Raw genomic sequence first — 12,676 nt, forward strand, 5'->3', positions numbered from 1 at the left:
CCAGGCTGGTCTCAAACTCCTGACCTCAGGTGATCAGCCCACCTCAGCCCCCCAAAGTGCTGGGAAAGGCGTGAGCCCACTGCACCTGGCCTTTGCTTCCTTTTTCTTTAATGTATTTGGGTTTGAGGACCCCCAATGATTGTACTTTCATATTCTGTCAGGTCAACTTTATGTATGTATGTATGTGTAATGTGTATATACGTGTGTGTGTGTGTGTGTGTGTGTGTGTGTGTGTGTGTATGACATATTTGAAGGCAAACTGCAGCTTCAAAATATAATAAACACTGTTCTTTGGCATGTAGTTCTATATGCTATAGTGTTCTGCATGAAGCAGTTGTGAATCATATTGGTTTTAACTTTTAGAAGCCTTCTATTCATCCTATGGTCTTTGTTTCTTTGATAATTATGGATTTCCCATTGTTTTACAGCATATAGATAAAATAATGAGTACTCATGGAAAGCAAATTATGCAAGCCGTCACTCTTATTCTAGAAGGGGAACATAACATTGAGGTCAAAGAGCAGGTACGTTGTTCCTTTTTCTTGGGGAATATTTTCTGAATGTGAGCACAAAGGAAGTTCTTAGGAGTCTCCTGAAATATTTAAATCTGCAGAAGACAGAGTGCTGAGACGGGAGATGCTCTAGAGATAGGAAGAAATATCTTCCACCATCCCTTAAACTCTCTTTAAGACTACTTCTTCCTGAAATAGAGGAAAACATGACCAGCGTCTACAGTTTTGCCCTCTGTGTCATTCACTGTGCACACTGTCCCTGTTTCTACAGGAGCAGCCACCTTTCATCATCCTGGAATAAATCCTTTTTCCAGGATCACTATTTCTAGCCCGCTCTGCCGCCATGCTCTGAACTCAGAATTCCTGCAACTCACTGATAAAATAATTCCTTATCCTGGAGGTAGTTTTCATTTCTTTTCTCTTAGGCATCTTGTTCCTCATCCCATAACCCTACTTCTGTTAAGTTTCAGGAGGGCAAGTTAAGGGTAGGCATTAAAGTACGAAGCTGTGCATTTATCAAGACAGTTGGGAATTATATTGTTTTATTTTCTGGGATTTACTATGGGAGTTTTAATGTATATATTTTATTTTGCTGTAAAAACAAAGGTCCCGCAAACTTAAGATTTGAACACAGGACCAGAGGTACTGGTAATCTTCAGTTTTTTGACGTAGGTGTTGGCTACATGGTTGTGTTCCCTTTCAAAATTCATTAAGCTGTAGACATACATGTATGTCTTTCTGAAAGAAACTTGCCCAAGGTCATCAGTAGAGAGTTGGACCCAGAGAGTCTAACTTCAGGGGCTGTGCTTCTCATTTTCTGTATTCTTGAGTTAAAGTAATTCAGCCAGCCTTGTAAGAACAGTCCAGGAAGTAAGAGTTGTAGGTCTTAGAAGCTGCAATTGAATTTGTGAGCAAAAAGATGGTAGATTTGATAAAGTGGTTTTAAGACAGATATATTACGTGATATCTCTTAAAATTTTTTTAAAAACTGTGTTTTGGTGAAAAAATTTAACACAGTGAAAGTATAATCTCATAAGCATCACTAAAATTAGCTGAAGTGAAATCCATTACTGAAATACAACAATGAAGAAAATACATCGTTCAAAATAAACCATTGTACTTTGAGAGGATAGGAATGAATTTTGTATATAAAGACAACTTACCTGGATAGAATTTCAGTGACTTGAAAAGCAAAGCAAGACAGAAAGGTGAGGCAAGATTTAAATTAGGGCAAAATGAAAGACCAACAACAATATTATTTTTGCAGGACACAACGGAACTCTGTCATACAGATTTTGGAAATGATCTGGAAGTAGGCGAGTATGGGAGGCTAAACAGTCAGCTGACTAGCTGGAGGTTTAATGCTTCTCAAAAGCATCTGACAAATTATTTTTTTGACTGACGTACAATTGACATACAGTAAGCTACACATATTTAAAGTATACGGTGTGATCAGTTTTGACATGTGCATGCACCTATGAAACTGTCACCACAGACAAGATAGTAAAACATAGGTATCACTGCCCTTAAATTGGGAACAAGACAAGTATGTCCATTTGTACCACTCCTGTTCAACATTGTGCTGGAATTCCTACCAAGCACAAGAAGGCAAGAAAAAGAAATAAAAGATATACAGATTGGAAAGGACAGTATGAATGCCTATATAGAAAATGCCATGGACTCACCAAAAAACCTAGAATTAATAAATGAGTTAAGCAAGGTCACAAGATAGAAAAGTCAGTTGTATTTTTATTTACCAGCAGTGAATAATTGGATATTGGGATATTAAACAGTACCATTTGCAGTAGCTTAGAAAAAAAAATGAAATTCTATGTATAAATCTCACAAGGATCTGTATACTGAAAAATATAAAAACACTGATAATGAAAGAAATTCAAGACCCAAATAAATGGAGAGATATACCATGCTAAAATGTCAGTTCTCCCCAAGTTGATTTATAGATTCAACACAGTCCCAATCAAAATCCCAGCATGATTGTTTATAAATATTACTATAGATACAAATATCTAAAATATGTGCCTTTACATATAGATTTTAAAACTTTATGAAAAGGCAAAGGAACTAAAAAGCCCAAACAGTTTGGAAGAAAAAACAGGAACAATTGGAGGATTCACAATACCTTATTTCAAGACTTAACTATAAAAGTACAGTAGTAATGAAGACAGTATGCTCTTAGCAAAAAAAAGATAGCACATGTCGATCAATGGAACAGATTAGAGAGTCCAGAAATAGACCCACACATATATGGCCGGCAGATTATTGACAAAGGTACAAAGGCAACTTGGTGGAGAAAGAATGGTCTTTTCAAGAAAAGATGCTATACAAGTGCCAAAAAAAAAATTAACTTTGAACTATACCAGACACTTCAGATAAAAATTTACTGATAGACATAACATAAAAGGTAAACTATAAAACTTACAGAAAAAAATGTAGGAGAAAATCTTTGAGAGATTAGGCGAAGAGTTCTTAGCTATGAAATTTAAAACATCATCCAGAAAAGAAAAGGTAAATTGGTCTTCATCAAACTGTAAAACTTCTGTGTCGTGAAATGCACTGTTAAGAGACTGAAATGACAAGCCATCCACTGGAAGGAATATCTGTGGATCAGATGTCTGACAAATGACTTGTGTCCAGAATGTATGAAGAACTCTCAAAACAAGAAAACAAACAACCAAATATAAAACTGAGCAAACAATATGAACAGACACTGCACAATAAAATATCACTATGCATCTTTTAGAATAGCTGAAATGTTTTTAAAACTAAGTACAGTTGCTAGCAAGGATGCAGATCATCCAGTGGGAATGCAAAATAATACAGTCATTTTGGAAATGGTTTGACAGTTTCTTAAACAGTTGAACATATACTTACCATATGACCCAGCAATCCCATTCCTAGCCATTTACTCACATAAAATGAAAACCTAAGTTCACACACAAAAAACTGTTCATAACAATTTTATTTGTATCACCAAAAATTAGAAGTTAACATCCCTCAACAAACTATGGTGCATTCACATAGCAGAATATCACAGTCACAATAAAGAGGGACAAACTGTTGCTATATGTAACAGCATGGATGAATCTCAAATGCATTATGCTATGTGAAAGAGCCCAGATACAATACAAAAGGCAAGGTACTATATGATCCCATCTATATGACCATCTGTAAAAGAGAAGACAGTAGAGACAGAGAAAAAAATCAAAGGTATTCAAGGCTTAAAGGTTGGGAGCAGTATTTGACTATAAAGGGATAGCATAGGACAATTTAGGGAGGGAGGTGGTGATAGAACTGCTCTGTAAATGCTGATTATACTGGTGGTTTTAAGATTCTATACATTTGGTAGACTGGGCATGGTGGCTCATACCGTAATCCCAGCACTTTGGGAGGCTGAGGTGGGTGGATCACTTGAGGTCAGGAGTTCAGGACCAGCCTAGCAACATGTTGAAGCCCTGTCTTTACTAAAAATACAAAAATTAGCCGGGCGTGGTCACGCATCTGTAGTCCCAGCTGTTCGGGAGGCTGAGGCAGGAGAATCGCTTGAGCCTAGGAAGCAGAGGTTGCAGTAAGCCGAGATCACATCACTGCACTCCAGCCTGGGTGACACAGCAAGACTCCCATCTCAAAAAAAAAAAAAAAGATTCTATACGTTTGGTAAATAAAATTACTACCAAAAGAGTGAATTTTACTGTATTTCATAATTCTGTTCTCATTTCTACAAATGAAATGCCACTTGGGATTTTAATCGTGTTGTATTTATAAATCAATTTGGGAAGAAGTGACATCTTAACAATATTGAGTCTTCCAATTCATGAATATGTTATATCTTCCCAATTATTTAGGTCTTCTTTAATTCTTTTTAGCAATGTTTTGTAGTTTTTGATGTATAGGTCTTGCGCTCTTGGTTGGATTTATTCCTAAGTATTTCACAGTTTGATTTTTTTTAAATGTTATTTTTAAAATTTTTATTTCCAGTTGTTCGTTGTTAGTATATGCTAATACAATTGTTGTGTGTCAGTCTTGTATCCTGCATTCTTGCCAAAGTCGCTTTAAGTTATTTTGTGTGGATTACTTAAAATTCTCAACAAATGATCACATCTGTAAATAAAAATAGCTTTATTTCTTACTTTCCAATCTATATGCTATTTTGTTTTCCTTGTTTCATTGTCTAGCTAGAACTTCTCCAGTGTAATGAGATGAGGATGAACATACTTGTTTTGTTCCCAATATTAGAGGAAAGTGCTCAGTCTTTCACTATTGAATATGTGGGGTGTAGGTTTTTCATAGATTGCCTTTACTAAAGAAAAGAAAAGAAATTCTCTTCTAGTTTGTTGAGTTTTTATCATAAATAGATATTGGATTATTTTTACTTTTTTATTTTTAAACCCCAAACATGAGCCATAGGTTTTTTTTTTCAATCAGTTATTTTTTTGTATCTGTTAAAATAGTTTTTTTTTTTTTTTAACTCTGATTTATGTGGTGAATTCATTTGATTTGGTTTCAAATGTTAAACTAATATATTTGAGGTAAACCTAATTTAGTCATTATGTATTATCCTTTAGATATATTGTTAAATTCAGTTTACAGAAATTTGGTAAGAAGTGTTTCACATTTATATTCATGAGGGGTGAGTTGATGAATAGTTTTTTTATGATGTCTTTTTCTGGTTTTGGTATTGGGATAGTGCTGGCCTTGGGGAATGAGGTGGAGGTGTTCCCTCTTCAGTTTTCTGCAATAATTTGTGAAGAATTATTTTTTTCTTCAGTTCTGGTGGAATGCTACCAGTTGGAATCTGAATACGATGACCGTTTTGTGGAAAGGTGTTTAACTACAAATTCAAATTTTTTAATAGAAATAGGACTATTCAGGTTATCTGTTTCTTGCATGAGCTTTCAAGGAATTTGCTCATGTCATCTGAGTTTTCAAATTTATTAACATAAAACAGTTCATAATTTCTTATTCCTTTTTCAAGTCTGTAGTATCCTTTGCAATAGTCCCTCTCTTGTTCTTTATGTTGGTAATTCCTTTTTTTTTCCTTGGAGACAGTCTCGCTCTGTCTCCCAGGCTGGAGTGCAGTGGCGCGATCTCGGCTCACTGCAACCTTTGCCTCCTGGGTCCAAGCCTTTCTCTTGCTTCTGCCTTCCAAATAGCTGGAATTACAGGCACGTGTCACCACGCCCAGCTGGTTTTTCTATTTTTAGTAGATACAGGGTTTCACCATGTTGGCCAGGCTGGGCTCAAACTCCTGACCTCAGGTGATCTGCCTACCTTAGCCTCCCAAAGTGCTAGGATTATGGATGTGAGCCACTGTGCCTGGCTGGTAATTCCTTTTTTCCTGTTCAGTCTGACTAGAGATTTAGCAGAGAATCAGTTTTTTGTTTCATTGCCAAAGAATCAGTTTTTGGTTTCATTGATTTTCCCACCTATTAATATTATTATTATTTTTCGAGACAGCGTCTCACTCTGTTGCCCAGGCTGGAGTGCAGTGGTGTGATCTCAGCTCACTGCAGCCTCCACCTCCTGGGTTCAGGCTATTCTTGTCCCTCATTCTCCCGAGTAGCTGGAATTACAGGTGTCCACCACCATGCCCGGTTATCTTTTTTTTTTTTTTTTTGAGATGGAGTCTCACTCTGTCACCCAGGCTGGAGTGCAATGGCACGATCTCGGCTCACTGCAGCCCCCCTCTCCCAGGTTCAAGCAATTCTCCTGCCCCAGCCTCCTGAGTGGCTGGGATTACAGGTGCCTGCCACCATGCCTGGCTAATTTTTGTATTTTTAGTAGAGATGGGGTTTCACCATGTTGTCCAGACTGGTCTCGAACTCCGAACCTAGTGATCCGCCTGCCTCTGCCTCCCAAAGTGTTGGGCTTACAGGCATGAGCCACCATGCCTGGCCAACTTTTTGTGTTTTTAATAGAGATGGGGTTTCACCATGTTGACCAGGCTGACCTCAAACCCCTGACCTCAAGGGATCCACCTGCCTTGGCCTCCCAAAGTGCTGGGATTACAGGCATGAGCCACTGCACCCAGCCTGTTCTCTATTTCAGAGTTTAGCCAACTGTTTCTGTAAGAGGCAAGGTATATATATTGGATTATTTTTACTTTTTTATTTTTAAACCCCAAACATGAGCCATAGATTTTTTTTTCAATCAATTACTTTTTTTGTATCTGTTGAAATAGTTTTTTGTGTGTGTTTTTTTTTAACTCTGATTTATATGGTGAATTTTTTTTTTTTTTTTTTTTTTAATTTTTGCAGGCTCTGGTCTCTAGCAACTACTCCTCTATGCTGTTATAGCCTGGAAGCAGCTATAGACAATACATAAGCAAGTAGATATGGCTGTCTTCCACTAAAAATTACCAAAAGAGACAGCAGGCTTTATTTGGCCCAGACCGTAATTTACCAGTCTGTGCTCTATTTCATTGATTTCCAATTGTTCATATTAGTATATACACTAATATGCATACATTAATGGGGGGGTCATGTGTGTGTGTAGCTTTTATCTGTTCCTTAGCTCACATACTCAATTGAGTTGGCCCAATAATTGATTTCTTTTTTTTTTTTTTTTTTTTTTCTGATACAGAGTCTCACTCTGTTGCCAGGCTAGAGTGCAGTGGCATGATATTGGCTCACTGCAACCTTTGCCTCCGGGTTCAATAGATTCTCCTGCCTCAGCCTGCCGAGTAGCTGGGACTACAGGCATGCGCCACCACACCCAGCAAATTTTTGTACTTTTATTAGAAATGGGGTTTCACCATATTGGCCAGGATGGTCTCGATACCTTGACCTCATGATCCACCAGCCTTGGCCTCCCAAAGTGCTGGGTTATAGGCATGAGCCACCATGCCTAGCCTAATTGATTTTTTTAAGATTTGATTTCTTGTCTCCATAGGAATATTTACGGAGCAGTTTTGTGAGCTTCAAAACAGAACTGTACCTCACTCTTTCATGCTTTTCAATGAAGCCTGGGAATGCATGGGTGTATTCTAACACTACAAAAAGGGGCGTTACCTGTCCTGCTGACCTGGTCTATTCTGAGGGATCTTCCCTGGAATTCCCCTTTATATTCTGTTTTAGTGGGTAAGAGGGGATAGCTGTTTTCTAGGTGAGTCTAAAGGTGTTTACCATTTCTCCTCTCCCCATGAATACCTTGGTTATGAAGCCTTATTGAAATTCTTATTCATTGTTAGGATCATTTCCATTATTTCCTCTTAAGCTGCTCTGGCCAACTCACAGGACTGAGTCTTCTTGGTGAGAAATGGTGGGGAGATGGAGAACAAGAGAGTAATAAGCTATGATTCTTCCATGTGCTGCCCCTCTCCTACTTCTCAGCCAGGTTATACCTGTGTTCCTATTGATTGGCTTCATCCTCTGCATTCTGATTTTGTCTTAGTAAAGCCTGGCAGAGGCTGGTTGGTGAGGATTGGATCACTACCACTGATGAATATCATTTTGCTGGCTTGCTCTTGGAAGGTGGGGTTGTTGTAAAGCTTGCTAAGGCTTTCTATAATCACTTTAAGGAATTTGAGCAGAACTAGAAGGAGTGTGGTGTTGTGAGTCTGGTGTTGCCACATTTGGATTGCATGTCAAGACAAGTGATGGAGAGGGAGAGAGAAAGAATACTTGTAGGCTGGGCATGGTGGCTCATACCTGTAATCCCAGCACTTTGGGAGGCCAAGGTGGGCAGATCACGGGGTCAGGAGTTCGAGACCAGCCAGACCAATATGGTGAAACCCCGTCTCTACTAAAAATACAAAAATTAGCTGGGCGTGTGGCACAGACCTGTAATCCCAGCTACTTGGGAGACTGAGGCAGGGAGAATTGCTTGAACCCAGGAGGCAGAGGTTGCAGTAAGCCAAGATGATCGTGCCACTACACTCCAGCCTGGGCGACACAGTGAGACTCTGTCTTAAAAAAAAAAAAAAAAAAAAAAAGAACACTCATTGTATTTAATTACCTTATCCTGTAGGCTCAGGTGGGGCTAGAATGTGGGGAGAGCAACTATAATTCAGTTGGTTCTGATGTCATCTTGAACTTGGGCTCCTAAAACATTGACTGTCAACTCTTCCCCAAACTAATTACTCCTATTAATTACCCTTGTCATGCTCATGTCTGCCCCTTCATAAGATCTTTTCCACAAGAGACTAACCAAAAAGAGTGCAGATTCATTATTATTAATTTCCTTAGGGTATTGTTCCTACCAAGAAATTTAAGACAGATTCACCATGTACCAGTGCTTACATACCAGATCACCAGAAATCTGACATCTTCTCCAGATCAGATCATGTCTGTCCCACTTCATGGGCACATAAAGTCCTCTTCAACGTGATCTAACTGCCCTGGAATAAAAAGTTTCCCAGTGCTTGCTTAGCTATTGGACTATACAATTTATGTTTCATGTCTACTATATCTCAAAGGCAGCCTTTTCTGGTTTCACACCTCAGGACTCACTCCCTAATAATCTAGTTACAGCAGTGTGTTAATCTAGGAGAAATAAAACCATGTACCCTTTAGGGTATTTGGGGGCTTGGGCCACTGCAAGCAAACAGTCTCCTCAGTTAGCTTAATTAACTTGTCTTGCAAAGAAAAAGTTTAAAATTGGAGAAAATTATGTGAATCTGTATCCCATCCTCATTCCTTTGAGTTATTCCTGACTGGGCTCCAGGACTGTGTCACTTCCTCCAGGAAGTTTTCCCTAACCCTTGCAGTATCTAACAAGTGCTCTTTCTTCATGCCTTCTATCTATTCTCTGTGTTTACTTCAATCACAGTGAAATGTAATTGTTTGTGTGACAGCTTCCAAGTCAGGGAGTGTGTTTTTTTTTTTTTTTTCCTGCCTCATCCTGATGCCCTACAGAGGGCATACCCATAATAGGTACTCAGTAAATGGTTTGTTGAATTGCTAAGGTTGGTACTGTTGGTATCCCTATCATAGTCCTTTCACCATTATCTTAATCTTTGCCTCCTGCTGGTCTGGCTGTGAGAATGGAACAGCTGACAAGAACAATTTTTCCTCTGAGAAGACTGCAGTCACCAGTGCAGTGGTTGTCCTCAAGGTGTACTGTCCTGCCAGCTGGCACAGGCTTCCTCCAATCTTCACATTAGGCCAGCCTGGACTAAGTTTCTTCACACATTTTTCTTCCTTTTCTCTTCCCCTAACAGGGTTCAAAAAAGTTAAAAGGTCCTAAGTGCCCATGGCTGGTGTAGCTGGTAGACAGGGTCTAGGCCTTCATGCAGAAGGTCATGAGCTTAGGAGCAAGCAGCAGGTGGAGGCCTAGGAAAGGGAGGCCTCCCTAGGAGGGGAGTTGCAGCACCTACAGAGCTTCCACCAAAGAGACTGCATTGTTGAAGGAACATTGTGGTTTGTCCCAAGAGCTTGTCTTAGAAAAGAGATTTTCAAGAAAAATAATAAATTATGTTTTCTCTTTGATTTGATGGTATGACCTATACAAAATAGCTGCCTTTGCCCAGCTATGGCTTAATGCCCACGAAGAAACCCCCGAAGTGTTGGGGTTCTCTTTTGCCTAAGGGAGATTTTGTTTGGGTGTGGTTACTGTTGCTAGCAGTGATGTCAGCCGATGAGAAATCAGGGCATTGAGAGTGGAACCTGTGAGAATCCATGTACCTTCAAGTGAAAAATTGCCCAAGCTCTTGAGACAGCTTGACTCTGGGACTTCAGAGCCTTCCTGACTGTTGGCCCTTTGTTCTTTTCCAGACACTGTGCATCTTAGCCAACATAGCGGATGGGACAACAGCAAAAGATCTTATTATGACCAATGATGATATCCTACAGAAAATCAAGTATTACATGGTGAGCCCTTGTCCCCTTTCACCATAGGATTAGAATGTTGCGTTGTTAACTCAAAATAAATTGTGCAGAGATTTTAAAAAGAGGAAAAGAATAGACTACTCTGTGACTCCTCAGATTCAAAGAACTCTCTTCTATCCTGAAGAAAAAGAAAAAACACCAACTCCTTGAAGCTTGTACCACTTGGTAATATTATTATCTGCCACTCCACTCTCTGCCCTTGTCATCTACTGATTGCCTCCCTCTTACTCAGTGAAGACCCGGGCTCTTGGCTTTCTCCCAGTGCTCTCCAGTCCCTGTCGTCCCTCTCAAGGCTTCAGTCGCATGGTGGATGAACCCTCTAGCCCCCTGGCCCCATAGTTTCTTTACCTGTTTGCTTCTAAACAATCTGCTACTTACTGCCATGGCCATATCCTGCATCTGATCATCACCAGAGACTGCCCATTGCCAAAATGTGGGTATCAAACAGCCCTCCACTTTTCATTCTGTCAACATCTCCTGACAAAATTCTAATCACGGAGGAAGCCTCTCCTTGTCACACCAATCTGTCTTCTCTATCCCTGCCTTGTCAGAGTTAACAACTGCAGAGAAAGGCACAGAACCCCACATGGGCACTCAGCTCCTCCTGGTGTCCTTCAGTGATTCTCAAGGAAGCTGGCAACCTCGTTCTCCGTGAGAATAGATTCTTACCTGCCCCTCATTCTTTAGACCTCACCTCTTCCCTCACCCATTACAGTTAGTGATGACCTCAGCTTTTTGTTTTATTAAGAGAAGAGAAACTAAAATCCTTCAGTGGCTCCTTGTTATACCTTGAATAAAGTTCATATGCCCTTATGATGGCCTGTCAAGTCCTACATGACTTAACCCATTCATATCCCCAACTTATCTTATTCCTCTCTTCCTTTGTTCACTACACTGGCCACTTGCAGTTTCTCAAAAAGGCCATGTTCTTTCCTTCCTTGGGACCTTCACACATACTGGTTTCTCTGCCTGGAACACTTTTCTTCTCTCCGTTTCACCCTTCAAATCTCAGCTGAACTTATACTTTCTTACTGGACTCTTGCCCTTGTAGATTATTACTCATTACTGCATTTTGTTCCCTTCCTTCAGAGCACTTAGCTCAGTTTTAGTGATATATATATTTGTTTGTGTGCCTACTGGGTGTCTCTACCACAGTGTAAGTTCCATGAGGGCTGGGACCATGTCAGCTTTGTGCACAATTTTATATCCACCATGGTGTCTGGCCCTTAGCATATGCTTGGTAAATATTTGTTGAATGAAAACCTTACCACTTCAACCGGGGATTCCCTTACCTTTCCAATATCAATCCACATTGTATCCATAATCACTTAAAAGGTTTTTCTTAACTTCTCATACCCATCGAGGCATACCCATTTCTCTGTTATTCAAAGACAAACCCAAACTTCTTTTTATTTTGAGACAGGGTCTCACTCTGTCACCCAGACTGGAGTGCAGTGATGCCATCTCGGCTCACCACAACTTCCGCCTCCTGGGTTCAAGCGATTCTCTTGCATCAGCCTCCTGAGTAGCTGGGATTATAGACATGGCACTATTGCCCGGCTGATTTTTGTATTTTTAGTAGAGATGGGGTTTCACCATGTTGGCCAGGCTGGTCTTGAACTCCTGACCTCAAATGATCCACCCGCCTCGGCCTCCCAAAGTGCTGGGATTGCAGGCATGAGCCTGTGCCCAGCCTTCAAAGCCAAACTCTTAAAAGCATCTTTTCTGTACATATTGCCTCCTTCCTTACCTCTAAAGTCATTCTTTAACCTGCTCCATTTCACCTCTACCCCCATCATTCAACTGAAACTGTTGTAATTAGGGTCACCAATGACTTCCATGATGCCAAATCCAAAGGATCCTCTTCTCTCTTCATCTTACCCCACTTACAGTAGACTTCAACCCAGCTGACTATTTTCCTCCTCCTGGAAATATCCTTTTCTCTTGGCATGACACCATACCTCCCTACTTATCTCTGAACCCTCTTCTCTTCTCTCCTACACGTGCTCCCCTGAGATCAGCAGATCACAACCTTCATTGTACAGTAGGACCTTGCAGGGAGCTTTCAAAGATTACTGCTTTGTCTCCTCCCTCCCAAGATTCTTATTTAATAGGTCTAGGGTTATAGCCTGGGCATCAGGAATTTTTTTTTTTAAGATCGCTGGGTAGTTCTTACGTACAGAGTTGAGAACCACTGCCTTAGGGGAATCTCATCCACCCCCATAGCTTATACTGTCATCCCTGTGCTGACAATATGCTGTAATTTCCAAATGTGTTTCCCAGCCCAGACCTCTCTTCCAAACTCTGGACTTATATATC

The 12,676-nt window shown here is 40.1% G+C and overlaps 1 protein-coding gene across 8 annotated transcripts in view; it reads left to right on the forward strand.

The window, feature by feature from the left end:
* The window catches only part of LOC105469939 (armadillo repeat containing 8), a 113,337-nt gene that overhangs the window by 88,814 nt on the left and 11,847 nt on the right, over positions 1 to 12,676 (forward strand). For all 8 annotated transcript variants that reach the window (XM_011721568.3, XM_011721566.2, XM_011721572.3 and 5 more), the window contains 2 exons: positions 429 to 524; positions 10,244 to 10,339. In XM_011721568.3, coding sequence (XP_011719870.1) covers positions 429 to 524; positions 10,244 to 10,339 — 192 coding nt within the window. The remainder of the gene's footprint in view (positions 1 to 428; positions 525 to 10,243; positions 10,340 to 12,676) is intronic.

The sequence above is a fragment of the Macaca nemestrina genome, chromosome 2, assembly GCF_043159975.1.
Source record: "Macaca nemestrina isolate mMacNem1 chromosome 2, mMacNem.hap1, whole genome shotgun sequence".
Taxonomy (NCBI): Eukaryota; Metazoa; Chordata; class Mammalia; order Primates; family Cercopithecidae; genus Macaca; species Macaca nemestrina.